This window comes from Puntigrus tetrazona, chromosome 15 (genome assembly GCF_018831695.1).
Source record: "Puntigrus tetrazona isolate hp1 chromosome 15, ASM1883169v1, whole genome shotgun sequence".
Classification (NCBI taxonomy): Eukaryota; Metazoa; Chordata; class Actinopteri; order Cypriniformes; family Cyprinidae; genus Puntigrus; species Puntigrus tetrazona.
Window position 1 is genome coordinate 12,009,632 of NC_056713.1, and position 15,400 is coordinate 12,025,031.

The 15,400-nt window shown below is 38.5% G+C and overlaps 2 protein-coding genes across 3 annotated transcripts in view; one reads left to right on the plus strand and one right to left on the minus strand.

The window, feature by feature from the left end:
* Window positions 1–1,600: 1,600 nt before the first annotated feature.
* On the plus strand, window positions 1,601–13,547 carry supt5h (SPT5 homolog, DSIF elongation factor subunit). 2 transcript variants are annotated; one of them, XM_043258586.1, is made up of 31 exons: window positions 1,601–1,731; window positions 2,201–2,319; window positions 2,415–2,571; window positions 2,664–2,729; window positions 3,376–3,381; window positions 3,975–3,986; window positions 4,438–4,507; window positions 4,585–4,653; window positions 4,765–4,830; window positions 4,942–4,972; window positions 5,051–5,119; window positions 5,248–5,499; window positions 5,609–5,698; window positions 5,933–6,003; window positions 6,082–6,187; window positions 6,264–6,357; window positions 6,477–6,613; window positions 6,766–6,921; window positions 7,007–7,153; window positions 8,168–8,314; window positions 8,407–8,532; window positions 8,617–8,701; window positions 9,152–9,256; window positions 9,423–9,525; window positions 9,992–10,119; window positions 10,221–10,326; window positions 10,412–10,570; window positions 10,649–10,817; window positions 11,559–11,762; window positions 12,003–12,098; window positions 12,856–13,547. In XM_043258586.1, exons 2-31 carry the CDS (start codon window positions 2,239–2,241, stop codon window positions 12,994–12,996), a joined length of 3,249 nt encoding a protein of 1,082 aa, XP_043114521.1. In that variant the 5' UTR covers window positions 1,601–1,731; window positions 2,201–2,238; the 3' UTR covers window positions 12,997–13,547. The 2 variants fall into 2 exon arrangements, with proteins under 2 accessions (XP_043114521.1, XP_043114522.1); XM_043258587.1 differs by lacking the exon at window positions 3,376–3,381.
* The window catches only part of rnaset2l (ribonuclease T2, like), a 3,397-nt gene continuing 1,429 nt past the window's right edge, over window positions 13,433–15,400 (minus strand). The window contains exons 5-10 of the mRNA XM_043258588.1: window positions 15,346–15,400; window positions 15,198–15,265; window positions 14,504–14,617; window positions 14,384–14,432; window positions 14,225–14,299; window positions 13,433–13,889 (exon numbers count right to left, since the gene is read on the minus strand). The exon at window positions 15,346–15,400 is cut by the window's right edge and continues 3 nt beyond it. Of these exons, the coding sequence (XP_043114523.1) occupies window positions 13,704–13,889; window positions 14,225–14,299; window positions 14,384–14,432; window positions 14,504–14,617; window positions 15,198–15,265; window positions 15,346–15,400 (547 nt within the window). The 3' untranslated portion in view covers window positions 13,433–13,703. The remainder of the gene's footprint in view (window positions 13,890–14,224; window positions 14,300–14,383; window positions 14,433–14,503; window positions 14,618–15,197; window positions 15,266–15,345) is intronic.

Genomic DNA, 15,400 nt, shown 5'->3' on the forward strand with positions numbered 1-15,400 from the left:
TTCTCTAAGTATTTTATTCCAGTTAATGATATATGATTTAAAGCCAAAAAGGGTCCTATGAAAAGCCTCTTCTGCATCCGAAGATACAATTATAACCAGTGGTTTATTTGTGTAATAACACTTCAATCACCCTGAAAAAACAGCTAAAACCAGTGTAGGCTGGTCATAGCTTATTTAAGCTGGTTATTAATGCTTTATTGAGTGGTTGTTCTGCACGCTTAATAACCAAACTTCAGCTGGTCCAAAACGCAGCAGCTAGAGTCCTTACTAGAACTAGTGTGATCATATTAGCCCGGATCCGTCAACACTGCACTGGCTCCCTAACAAATATTGGATAGATTTTAAAAATCGTATTAATTACTTATAAAGCTCTGAATGGTTTAGCTCCTCAATACTTGAGCGAGCTCTTATCACATTATAATCCTGCATGTCTTCTGTCTTCTTTATAATCTCTGTCCATTTGGTAATACCTAGAATATCAAAATTGACCGCGGGCAGCAGATCCTTTTCCTATTTAACACCCAAACTCTGGAACAATCTCCCTAACACTTTTCGGGAAGCAGACACACTCTGCCAGTTTAACCTGGCTTACACCTAACACACCAATATGCTTCTAGCATTAAAAACCATTAAAGGATTGTTAGGCTGCATTAATTAGATCAGTCAGAATCGGAAACACTTCCCATAACACACAATGTGTTACATCGTAAAAAAGAATGGCATCTACGCTAATCGTACTCTGTTTCTTTCTTATTCTGTTTGTCCGTTTGCATCCAGATAGTGGATCAGAAGCCACTATCTGAGACCAGAACTGCTAGATGAGTCCTGTGGACAGATCATCGGAAACAGACACACATACACTATAAATCCTTTACACAATCTGACATGCTGCATTTAAAATTGAACTGGAAATTAAATGCTGGCTGTCCGGTCAGAGAACTGAGCCTGGTTTTTCCCAAGGTTTATTTTCTCCATTCTGTCACGAATGGGGTGTTGGTTCATTGCCGCCATCGCCTCAGGCTTGCTTAGTTGAGGACACTTAATTTCTAGCAATTATCGTCGATTTGATTACACAGACGGACTGTGCATTTAATAAAAAAAAAAAATCAATGTTTAATCTTGTCATTATACATTACTGCCACTCTGTTCTCCTATTTGATACTGTTCAGTGCTTTGACAAAATCCATACTGTTAAAAGTGCTATATAAATAAAGGTGATTGATCGATTGATTGAGTAGCTGTATTTGTTGTTGTTGTTTTAGCTGGTCATTTTAGCTTTGGCTGGTTTTGGCTGTTTTTTCAGCAGGGAGAAAGAGAAATATCATGAGCCTGAAGAAACTTAAGACTTTCAAAGATCAAACTAAAAGCAAAAAGTGCTATTTTCTGTAGGCTAGTTTTTCAGAGAGCGCAAAAATAAACTACTCTTTCTCAGGATAGCGCTAGCTGATAAGCTCGTGAGAAAGAGTAGTTGATTGTTGTAGTAAACGCTGTTTGCTGAAAAACAGATTAACAAGAGGAAAACCCCTGAGATTAAAAAAAAAACCCATACAGATAGTTAATCAGCAACTATTAAACGCATCACACACCCCTTGCGTGAAACGACACTGTTGCTCTCCGAAGCACTAGATGGCGCTCTGCAGCTCTCGCTCTGCTTATTGCGGAAGTTTAAAGAAAGAAAACAACATTGGACTTCGCTGCCTGATTGAAGCAAAATCAGACAGCTATTTAAAGGTAAGAGGACTTTGTATACGCTCTTTAATGGTGAGTTTAAGATATATTCAATGGTGTGGTGTTTTCGTAAATTAACTAGTGTGTGGAGTTAACCTGTTTTAATTAAGCGACGAGTTGTTTGCGGAATAAGATGTATGCTAGCCTGCTCGTGTGCTAATTCCTTGTCGACTGGATTTAGCAGCATTAGCCAGATCACATCACCCTAAACACTTAAAACCCGAAAGGAACAAATTAAACTGGCTGCTGGCGTTTATCTGATGTTTTAAACGCGTAAATCGCACTATGCATTTGCGAGTAAAGTAATAACTTACGGCTATCAAGGAAAACCCGCATCATTAGCCGTGTGTTTCATTTTCTGTCTGGTCAGATGGTTGGATTCAGTCTAATAACGCGTAAACCGTTATGTTCATAGACGAATCTGTTTACGATTTCCACTTTTTACATGCATTTTACATGCTTTGTTGAGCAGCGTGGTCGTCTGGATAACAGGTAGAAGAAAACAAAGAGATGTCTGACAGCGATGACAGCGATTTCTCTGATAATCAGAGCGAGAGGAGCAGCGAGGCCGAGGAGGTGGAGGAGAATGAGGTGAGACGACCAGCTCCTCCTTTCTATGGTCGCTAAAACCATGTTGTTCAGTGAAAACAGTTCATAAAGACTCATCCTCTACACGTCTCTTTGAGGATGAGGAGGAACGGGGGAGTGTAGCTGGCAGTGACAAGGCTGAGGAGGAGGGAGAAGATTTGGAGGATGAAGAGGAGTATGATGAAGAGGAAGAAGAGGATGATGACCGGCCCAGGAAAAAACCTCGGCACGGTGGCTTCATCTTGGATGAAGCCGGTTAGAAAATCCCTTACCATTTATTTCTTACATTAAACAACATATTTTGCATTAAAGAGCTATAATGTGTGTATTATACTATTTTTGACTAGATGTCGATGATGAGTACGAAGATGAAGATCCATGGGAGGATGGTGCTGAAGATATTTTAGAAAAAGGTAAGAAATTATTATTATTGTTATTATTATATTGTTAGTGAATTGTGAATGTTTTAAGTTACATTTAAATAAATATCTTTAGTTATTTTAAGTGCTATCAAATGATCCAAAATATTTTTTTGCATAATGTGTGCATGCTTTGCATATTTATGCTTATATAGAATCACACACACAGTAAATATTTATTTACAGTCTATTTATATAATTTAATTTATAAATAAATATTTAATATGCAAACATAACATACTTTTGCTATATACATGCATGTGTGTTTATTTATATGAGCATAATAAATATACACAGTACCTATAAATATATTATGTAAACACAAACTTTTATTTGGGATGTGATTAATAGCGATTCATCGTTTGACAGCACTAGTTATTATATATTAAGTAATATAACCTGTTTGCATAATTTAAATTTGGGGAGGCATTATTAAGATTTCTTTTGATATTATGTGACCAGTATGTGTTATGTATGTTTATATGCTTTTATATCATATCCGCAATTTTATAAAATGGAGGCATTTTAAATGAATTACGAAAAGCAGACTGTATGTTAAATATGTATAAAATGATGCCAGTTATTTGAATGTATTTCTTGCGCTCATTAATTCTTTATTTCTTATGCATGCCTCCTTCAGTTAACGGTAAACCAACTCCAGATTTCTCTGCTCCTTTTTTTTCTGTCTAATTGAACTGATTCTCAAATCATTCTCTCATTCGTTAAAATCCATACCCATGATCTGCACCCCTCTAACATTTGTTTGTGATGTTTAAAGTTGTTTGGCTAATTTCTAAACAAGGAGCATGGATGGCAAATACGTTTTTTGCATCGTCAATAAATGTTGAGTAAGGTCAAAGTTAATTTTAAAATGCACCATCCATTGAACAGGGGACTCTATAGAGGGGACTGACGGAGTTCTGAAAGGGAACCAAATATGGTCATTTGCCTGAAAGTGCTCCTTTTGAAAAAAACAAACAAAAAAACTATTCCTTGTATTGATAGTGTTCAAGTGTGCTTATTGTATTGCATCAGTTAACAGTGACATGACCTCATTATCACTTAGTGTCCATCTTTATAATATACCACGTGTAAGCCTGCCCATCTTTGGTAATTTCCCTTTTTATTTCTGTTTACCTGGTCCTGTCTATGCCCTTGCCTGAAAATGCTGTGTGCACATGACTTTATATTGTGGCTCATGTTCCTCCCTTCCTCCCTCAACTCTCTGGATTTGAGCAGAAGAGGCCGAAGGTATGTGCTTAAGTATTCTGGTGTGCATGGATATTAACCATATGTTCAGTAGCTGTATATAGGAACTGTAGCGGTGTCTGGTTGCACATTCTGAATGCATGCTACCAATTCAGCTTTGCATCACAGAAATAAATTGCATTGTAAAATATGTATTAATCCAATTCTAAACTGTAGTAATGTTTCACAATATTGTTGTTGCACAGTAATTGCACTGTATATATAAAAAAATAATGTGCAGTAAATAATTATTTACAAAGAATCAGAACTCTTCTATGTAATAAATTAATTTTGCACCACTGGATTGAAATGAATCCTATCATTCAGCCTGAGCTATCAGTGATTAGTCCAATTATTAACAGATTATTACACTGCATGTAAACATTGTTGTTTTATGTTCTAACTACAATATCATTTTTGTATATAATCGTTTATTCTGCATTTATGTGTTTAGTGTCCAACATTGACCACGTAGTTTTGGATGAGGATCACTCCGGTTCAAGGAGGTTGCAGAATCTCTGGAGGTGAAACACCGCACACACTTTCACATGACTGAATCTGAAAAATGGATGTCATGTTAAATACCCGTTTTTCTCTTTAGGGATTCACGTGAGGAAGCTCTAGGGGAGTATTACATGAGAAAATATGCCAAGTCCTCAGGTGGTGAACAGTAAGTCAACAGAGTTCAGTGTGTGACTCAGTGTTTCAGCGGCTTGTGTTGAAATGAAAGGAATGCTGGTTTTGCTGAGTTAACCTTCTCTAAATGTTCTGTTTACTTTAGTTTCTATGGCGGCTCTGAGGATCTTTCTGATGACATCACCCAGCAGCAGTTGCTGCCTGGAGTCAAGTATGAAGAGAAAAAAAAATAATACTATTGATTTATAGACGATTAAACGTAGTATAGTATGTATTTCTGAAAAGACCATTGGGCTTGTGTTAAAAGATTTGTCTCTTGCAGGGATCCTAATTTGTGGACCGTTAAGTGTAAGGTTAGTACTAGACACTATCTAACATTTGGCGTATGGCTGCTGTGATGAGCAGGGTTTAATTCTTCTGTTTCTCTGTAGATTGGAGAGGAAAGAGCAACTGCCATTGCCTTGATGAGAAAATTCATTGCTTATCAGTGCACCGACACAGTAGGTTTTCATCATTCCCTCTTTCTTAACTTAAAGTTTGTTTATTTTATTACAGCCAACGTTAGTGCCATGATACCTGTAATGGTGCCAGTTCTTTTAATTCTTTTTTTTCCCTAACCTCTTCAAAGCCTCTTCAAATCAAATCAGTGGTGGCCCCTGAGCATGTAAAAGGTTATATCTATGTGGAGGCATACAAGCAAACCCATGTCAAGTCCGCCATTGAGGGTGTTGGAAACCTGCGTATGGGCTTCTGGAACCAGCAGATGGTGCCCATTAAAGAGATGACAGATGTGCTGAAGGTGGTTAAGGAAGTGACTAACCTTAAACCCAAATCTTGGGTTCGTCTTAAGAGAGGCCTTTATAAGGATGACATTGCCCAGGTGAGCAAACCAGAAGACTTGGCTGACTATATAGTCATAAAGTCATGCAGTTCTACATCTGTGGCATGAAAACATTTAAATCATTAATGTATTTATTTGCCTTGTTCAGGTGGACTATGTTGAGCCGAGCCAAAATACAATCTCACTGAAAATGATTCCTCGTATTGATTTAGATCGCATCAAAGCAAGGATGAGTATGGTAAGTTTTATCAGTATGACCATATTTATTATCATGATATATTAATGCTACTGTTAATTTTTATCCTTTTTTTTATTCTGAATTAAATTGATCAAAAGCGCAGTTTTCGTGGTCATAAGAGACTGCTTTTAAAACATAAAAAAAAAAACATTTCTGACCCTACATCTGGATGTTAGTGGATATGCTTTATGACTTTTTAGTGATGTGACCCTGGCTTTGTCTTTCATCATACAGAAAGACTGGTTTGCGAAGAGGAAGAAGTTTAAGAGACCTGCTCAGAGGCTTTTTGATGCTGAAAAGATCAGGTAAAGGAGCACTCTGATTTTGAGTCGAAACCTGTTGAAATATGTCAGCCGCACTGACACGCATGCTCTGCTCTACAGGTCACTTGGTGGGGAGGTCAGCCATGATGGTGACTTCATGATATTTGAAGGCAACCGATACAGCCGCAAAGGCTTCCTGTTCAAAAGCTTTGCCATGTCAGCTGTGGTAAGAACCCTCACTCTCATTTATTTCTAATTTTTGTGTACTTCATCCTTGGTTTATCGTGTCTATTTTTGCATAGATCACAGAAGGGGTTAAACCCACTCTGTCGGAGCTCGAGAAGTTTGAGGACCAGCCAGAGGGGATTGACCTTGAAGTAGTCACAGAGACAACAGGTAAATGCATCCAAACAGTAGGTCTTTTTTTTTTTTTTTTTTTTTTTTTTTTTGGTACCAACGTATGGAGCAATCAATCCATGCATGCATTTTTAATCATAAATGTTTTATTAATACAGGTAAGGAGCGTGAGCACAATCTCCAGGCAGGAGATAATGTGGAAGTGTGTGAGGGCGAGTTGATCAACCTTCAGGGTAAAATCCTGAGTGTGGATGGCAACAAGATCACCATCATGCCCAAGCATGAAGATCTCAAGGTGAGAAAATCAGCACGTGTTGCTGTGATAGTACTGTGCCAGAAAGTAAATCATTGGAATGATAAAAGATATCCAGAAAAAACCTGTTCTCCACATGTCTGTTTTACACCTTGATTATTGCCTCTCTATCTTGTCTTTTGTTTTTGGTTTAGGACCCTCTTGAGTTTCCAGCTCATGAGTTGAGGAAATATTTCCGTATGGGTGACCATGTAAAGGTTATCGCAGGACGTTTTGAAGGTGACACAGGCCTTATAGTCCGTGTGGAGGAGAACTTTGTCATTCTGTTCTCTGATCTCACTATGCATGAGGTAAGTTTCGCTAGTAAGCTATAAAGACATAAAATGCACAATATACAGCAGTTAATGTTGTGTGTTCTGTCTCTCTTTGTTGTAGTTAAAGGTCTTGCCCAGGGACCTGCAACTGTGCTCTGAGACTGCGTCAGGTGTGGATGCAGGAGGCCAGCATGAGTGGGGAGAGCTGGTACAATTAGACCCCCAAACTGTAGGGGTCATTGTCAGGCTGGAAAGAGAGACCTTCCAGGTAAATTTCAAGAGAAGGAGACAAGTTCAAGCTAAATTCAGTAGTTCACCTTTGCTGGATTTGTTGCTTTACAACAATAGCACATTATTATCATGGCCTAACGGACAGAGTCGGACCTGTAACCCAAAGGTTTTGGGTTTAAGTCCCAGGTCCGGCAGGGATTGTAGGTGGGGGGAGTGAATAATAAGCCCTCTCGCCACCTTAAATATCACGACAGAGGTGAGAGCAAAGCCCCGAGCTGCCTCACAATGGGCTGCTCCGGATGTGTCTGTGTGTGTCTGTGTGTGTCTGTGTGTGTCTGTGTGTGTGTGTTCACTTCCCACTATGGTGGGTTACTCTACCTGTCCACACGTCACACCCATCCATCCTTTCAAAGTGAGAAGTACGAATCTTGCAGTGCTACCCCTAGGCTTACATTTCAATAACAGCGCTTGCATTATCTTCATGAATCAAAGGAATGTTTGTACATGAGCTGCCAAACTTCACTTGTCTCAGCAATGTTTTTTGTCTTGTTTGGATTTGTTTTTTCTTTTAAAGCAATATATTTCCATATTTTTTTAAACTATAAAAATATATTTATGAATTTATTGCCATTTTTACCCATTCTGTAATAATTCTTGCACTGTATCCAGATAAATTGTTTGACACAGTACTGTTTTAAAGTTTGGATTTGGTAAGCGGTTTCTGAAACGGTTCTTTTATGCTTAATTATACATTTCTTTGATTGTGAAATGTTGTTACAATTTAAAATAACTGATTTGTGTGTTTATATTAATGGCATAACAATATTCAAAAAAAAAAAAACCTTGATAAACCACCTGCTTGGCTTCTCTTGAGAAACTTCAGACAACCATGATGTTTTTGAATTGCTTGATTTCTCACATTAGAAAAGGAATGTACCACTAAGGGAAACATATGCCGAGCAAATCTGTCATATAGGCTCAAAAATTATAATGTAGAACATGACTGTAAGAAGAAATATGTTAAAGTGGGAATTTTTTTGTTTTTTTTTAGGTTCTGAACATGCACGGGAAAGTTTTGACCGTACGGCACCAGGCGGTAAATAGACGGAAGGACAACCGCTTTGCTGTCGCTCTCGACTCGGAGCAAAACAACATCCATGTGAAGGATATTGTTAAAGTCATTGATGGACCTCATTCGGTAACTATTAAATAAATATTAAATAAAAATTTGACATTACATAATAAAACCGCACTGGAGGAAGCTAATATTCTCATTTATGTTGTCCGCAGGGCCGTGAAGGTGAAATTCGACACATTTTCAGAGGCTTTGCTTTTCTTCACTGCAAGAAGCTGGTTGAAAACGGAGGCATGTTTGTCTGTAAAGCACGCCACCTTGTTCTGGCAGGCGGCTCAAAGGTTGGTCTGTTCTGCTGCATCTGTGGATAGAGCTTATACATTTTCTAACTTCCCTGTCGTAAAACTTCCCTTTTGATCTTATAGCCCAGAGACGTAACCAATTTTACAGTTGGAGGCTTTGCACCCATGAGTCCACGCATCAGCAGCCCAATGCACCACGGTGGAGGTGGTAAGCAATTTTACATAACTCACAGGGTTGTGCAACGTAGTGCTCATATCCCAACTCCCCTAGAGTTAAGCATTTGAGTTTTACCGTTTCTGGTGGTAGCCCTTTTAGCTTAGCATAGATCATTCTGTCGGTCTTAGTACACTATATAGCTACAGAAGAGTCAAACTTTTAAATAGCACTTTGATCATTTTTGAGCAAGATGCTAATGGTCTAATCAGATTCAGTGATCTACGCTAAGCTAAGCTAAAGATCAACTGAATGAATGGATTCAAAAATGGTCAACCTCAACTGTTTAACTCTAGGGGATATGGAAAATGAGCCTATTTTCTAAAAAACTGACGTGTTCATTTTAAGATTTGATCTATCTGGTTGGCATTTGATCATTTGTATCATATCAATGATATAGACTACTTCTATTTTGATATAGATCTTTTCTGGTCTTCCTTTCAGGTCAGCAGCAAAGGGGTGGAGGTGGTGGCATGGGCCGGGGCCGCGGGCGACGAGACAATGATCTGATTGGCCAGACTGTCCGTATATCCCAGGGACCATACAAAGGTTAAATTCAAATTTTTTTAAATGAATTATTATTGTTTGGAGTGACCTTTAGTGAGAGGCTTTTGGCTAAATATTGCATTTTATAACCTGTTTGGTGTGACATCAGTGTCCAAATATTTGAGTCCGCCTTGTGTTCTTTTTCGTAACACCTTTTTAATTTTCACAGGCTACATTGGAGTGGTGAAGGATGCCACAGAATCAACCGCTAGGGTAGAGCTCCACTCAACTTGCCAGACCATCTCTGTGGACCGGCAGCGACTTACAACTGTGTATGTTGCAGTGCATAAAAAGTTTACACTTTCTTTGCTTCCTCCACATTTGTTTATTCCATCGTTGGCTAATGGAATAGCTCAGCTTCACGTAACCCCTTTTAAAACCACATATTTTCCTCGCACAGAAAATATAAATAAAAGGGGCTGGTTCTGTGTGGGAACGTTCTGTGAGAATCGTAGCTATTAGTTTCCCAGCTACTGTTTGACAGTTTTGCCTTATTACTCTCTAGACTGGTTTGTGTTCATCTGACATGTTATTTTATTTCACTGGTGCGGTATGACCAATAGGCCAGCCCAACTGTAGCAACTCTCTGAAAGCACTAAAGAGACAAATTGTGAATTATTACAATATATTTTAAAATAAATACTAAAAAAATGCGACCCCAAACTTTGGAATAGTGTAGAATTGTTTTTTTTTTTTTTTTTGTTTTTTTAACACCTCGTTTTGTTCTCGTTAAATCAGTGGTGGCAAAGAAAGACAAGGAAGGACTTCCACCCATTTACGAACACCAATGTATGGTTCCCAGACACCTATTTATGGAACTGGCTCACGTACCCCCATGTATGGTAGCCAGACACCCCTCCATGATGGTAGGAAATGCCAATATATATATATATATATTCTTATGAACTTGCAACTCGTTTGGTGGTGGTTGTCGTTTCTTATTAAACCCCTGTTTTACTGCTCACAGGAAGCCGTACTCCTCATTATGGCTCCCAAACTCCTCTGCATGATGGGAGCAGGACGCCCGGTCAGAGCGGCGCTTGGGACCCCAACAATCCAAACACACCATCACGGTAGGAAGCAGAGCGAGGACAGACATGCGCATGCATGCAAGCAACCGATCCCACATACCTCAACTTATGTTCTCTCTGTTTTCAGGCCTGATGACGAATACGAGTTCGCTTATGACGACGAGCCCTCTCCGTCTCCTCAAGGCTACGGCGGTACGCCCAACCCTCAGACTCCTGGCTACCCAGAAGTGCCCTCCCCGCAGGTCAACCCTCAGTATAACCCTCAGACTCCTGGGACTCCTGCCATGTGAGGACTTAAACGGGTGCTCAATGCTTTTGTTCTGACTTGAGAACATCTTAAACGGAGTATGTTTTTGCACTATAGGTACAACACCGACCAGTACTCCCCATATGCTGCTCCCTCTCCGCAAGGGTCCTACCAGCCCAGTCCGAGCCCACAGAGTTACCACCAAGTGGCCCCAAGCCCAGTGGGATACCAAAACACACACTCGCCCGCCAGTTACCACCCTACCCCATCGCCCATGGCCTACCAGGTATAGTTTTGGCTACTAAAATAAAAAAAGCAAGTAGTCGTTCAAGTTTTATTTGTCACCACAGATAAATCAGTGTCTATCATGATGAAACCTTAATGTCTAACATAGTGAGTTTGGACATTTTAGTAAAATGCTTAATAAATGCAGTACACTGTAACTAAACCCATTAAATTTAGACGACTAAAATCATGATATTTAGTCGACCTCAATATTAAATTAAAACTAAAAACAATTCAGAAGACTAAAGTATGACTAAAGCTAAATAAAAATTTACTGTCAAAATGAACACTGGTTCAAACAGTGAGTGTTATTTGTGTGATCTAAAAATGCATAAAAAAAAAAAAAAAAATCATAGTACAACATTGAGTCAATCTAAATTTAATGCTGCGTTCAACACTTTTTTTAATTTTAATTTTATTCATAACTGCGGTATAGGATTTAGTTTAACTGCGACGCAGCATTTCTGACTTTCTACAAGCGGAAACTGAGGATTATGCAGATAATTATGTAATTCATAGGTGACGATAACCAGGAACGAGACATTATTTAACCTTTTAATTTCTCTGGATTTAAAAACTTTTGAGAACGTTAATACAATGTTGTCTCACTGTGCAAGTCGTTTTTGGATATTTCATTACAGAAATGATTACTTAACTTTAGTCTTAGCTTGAAGCAATAGGGTTTTTTTTTCACGAGAATTGGCTGCAAAGACAATAGAGTTGTGCTTCATGTGATGTTTAGGCCAGTCCGAGTCCCAGTCCAGTAGGGTACAGTCCAATGACTCCTGGAGCTCCATCTCCGGGAGGATACAACCCTCACACCCCCGGATCTAACATCGACCAGGCCTCCAACGACTGGGTTACCACAGACATCATGGTGCGTGTGAAAGACACATTCCTGGATGGAGGCGTCATCAATCAGACGGGTGTTATCCGGAGCGTCACCGTGAGTCTTAAACGTCTGATTTTGTAAATCTGCAAGTAGAAACATGTGAAGTTTGGATTTGCATATTGCTGAGTGCCGAGATGCCCCTGGCTGATTTTTAGATTTGGCAATGGATTAAAGCTTGTCCTTGTTGTGATTACGATCCATTTACTGTCAGATTATGATGAATCGTGCTCTGTTAAATAGTTAAAACATAACAACTTCACTTTGTCATCTAAGGAAAAATTCTTCTTTCAACAGGGGGGGATGTGCTCCGTTTTCCTGCAAGACACGGAGAAGGTTGTTAGTATTTCAAGTGAACACTTGGAACCTGTTACACCAACCAAAAACAACAAGGTACTGCTGGGCTTATGTAACCAAATGTGATTGATTTTTGTTTTTTTTTTTTTTTTTTTTTAGCTTTATAAATTTTAATTGATTTAAATGTTAAAGTATGTCAAATAGTATGCAATAATAAACATTTCGGGCAGTTCTACACAACATTACCATCACCTTATCTTTAGTTGTGCTCATGGAGTCCAGATATGATATAATACTTTAATGTGTCCTCCTTTATTACAGCATAAATATATTTTCTTGATATAGATGTAAACCAAAGCAATCAATAATTCACTGTTATAGCTAGAATAAACGTGTGCAACTTTTTGGATCTCATTTCATAAATATATATACAGAAACCATCAGGCCTTGGAAATACAGATTCTTGGGAAATACAGATTTTTAGAGCTTTTAGAGAACCACAATAGTTGAAATCACAGCTGGAATAACCAATGAGCAATACATACTTGCCTGAAAACGCTTTTAAATTCCACACTGCAGACGCTGAAGTGATGAGAAATAAGCAGGGCAATTTTTCATTTGTCTCCGTTTTATTTTTATATATGGAATGTATGAGGAGCGAGAAGTTTTGGAAATAAACAGGTGCAAAAGCAGAGACAGCATATAACTCGAATATAAGCCTGATGCTCCTCCCACTGAATCGGACGTCACAAAACCATTTTCAGAACCATGTTATTAAGTGTCACTTGTGCTGTAACAGCAGATTTGGAAAATTATTCACTAACATGATTAAATGTGAATGTGTGCTGCTCAGGTGAAGGTGATCCTGGGAGAGGACAGGGAGGCCACAGGAGTCCTGCTCAGTATCGATGGTGAAGACGGCATCGTTAGAATGGAGCTGGATGAGCAACTGAAGATTCTCAATCTCCGCTTCCTCGGGAAACTGGAAGTGTGAAGAACACCACGCATTTAAAACATTTCGTTATGCAAATGCTGCAGATTAGTCTTTTTAAGTGAGCAGTGTTTTGTTTTGTTTTTTCTTCTGTTTGCCATCATCTACGTTGTGAAGTAACTGGCCTTTTACACTTTTTTTTTTCTTCTTTGTCTTTTTTTTTACTTAGTTGAAGGTTTTAGTGCATAGTCTGTTTTTTGTTTCTTCTGTGGTGTAGGAAACATACTTTTTGGCAAACTGATTCCATGTCAAATAAAATGTGAACTGTGAGTCCCAAAATCTATCCATCCTGAGTGTTCGCATGAAATATTTAATAGTTGATGGCTGTTCATTTTAAACCTTTTATTGCCTGCCGGTGTTTAGAACATCGACCATCAAGAGGAATTCCATTTTTTTTTATTCTCTTTCGAGTGATCTGAGCTCCAGCAGAGGAGAAAAGTTGCTGCACCACAAAACTTTATTCAACATCATGGTCCATTACATCCTGAACCTTTAATGACATTAACAGTTGGTGTACATTCTGAGTGCATTAAAGGACTTTCAAAACCCTTTAACCCCTGTGATTTGCATATTTCATATTTGATTCTTATTGGTTTGTTAATGAGGGAAAATAAAGGTTAAATGCTCCAGGAATTATGTAACAGTTTTCTTTACACTGGAAAAAGATAGTCAAACATGGAAGCAGTGAAAGCCTATAGCTTCAGATTCTCTTAGTTACAGGGTTGATGAGGATTTTCGTAGTTAATTGGAACATAATAGACGGTGGTGTTGTTCGGACAGGGATGGCCTGTGCTGTTAATCCACGAAAATCCATCAAACTTCTGCTCTTGTTTGGGACATCCAAGGGTTTGGTTCCTGAAGAGATGAATCTTCAGCTGGATCCACACTTCACGACCCTATAAGTGATAAAGAAATATATTAAGCTTAGGTGTTAATGCAGATTTTCTTGTCCTAATTTTAGCGGCGTAGACTACATCTTTCAGTTATAATGCCGTTACATTATACGTTTTTGGTCCTATATGACAGAAAATCTTTGAGAATACATTAAATTCAGTGTGAATCAGACCGCACGTGCTGACACGTGTCGTGCTAATTCATATTCACAAAATATGAACGTTATTTATTCTCTAGTGCCATCTGCTGGACAGGAAGCAACGTACAAATGTGTTTTTAGGCTCAAACTGGTCTTGACTGAATATAGTAAATATAATTTAACGATGAATTCTCTCACCTTGCTGTCCGTGACACACTGCAAATCATAATACTGTCCCAGCAGCGGGGTCAGAACACCACGTATGTAGTCATGCTGCAGATCACATCACCTTAAGGTTGATAAAGTGTTGCTTCTCTAAATCCAAGACATGATACGAAGCCGGTCTAATAAACTTACTTTGTATGACACATCACAAGAGGTTTTAATTCCAGAGCTTTCCAAAATGCAAAAAAAAAAAAATGAAATGAAATGGGGTAAACGTGCTCGTGATGAGATGATATCATGCTAATAACTCACTTATCAATGTCAAAGAACTTCCGAAGCTTGACTGCGGCCTGGAAATAAAGAAGCGGTGAACCCATGCTCTCCTCGCAGCCTGCACACGTTCCGTGTTTGATCCATTCATCCTTCCTGCCAAGACAAACCAAAATCAATCACCATTGCTTCTTAGCGGTGAAAATATGTACAAGCTACCATAACCAGTGTTGAGGAAAGTTGCTTTTTAAAAGTGATGCAGTACAGTATTGTGTTACCCCCACAATTGTATTACACTACTTTCTTTGGAAAGTGATGCATTACTTATGATATAATTGTTTATTTTTAATATACGTTTTTTTCATAGCAAACGTAAAAGTCCTTTATACCAAAAAGTATAAAGAATGAACCTCAGGCTGAAGAAAGAACACAAGTGAAGAAAGTTCAACACTGAAGCACAGTTGTTTTCTAAAGTAATTTTTCTTGTTCGTAGGTCAGCAGCAAAGACATTGGTTATTAAAATGGGCTAGTTTTAGACTAGTTTTCAGTAGCAATTGGGCAGGGTTTGTCGTGAAAACCTGGCAACCCTGACACACACTGGAATCGGATTCCGCTAGCAATTTTCTTTTATTAGGCAAAGAGAAAAGTGAGCACCTTTACTATGGAAATTTACTGTGGAGATATTTGTTATTGTGCTTCAATCGTCTAGAAAAAAAAAATCAAATTTTGTGTTTACCAGAATAAGAAGAAGTGCTTTCCTTTTATTAACGATGGCCACAGCTGAGTGAGTTCAGGCTCAATTTCCTAAACATAAATATGATGTGACATTTTATATTTAATGCTTCAAATAAAATGAACAACGCAGCGGTTAAAAGCTTTTTTACCTGAAGATGCGAATGATATATCAGCCAGCAGTCACAGCAGTGACCGGTACGTATA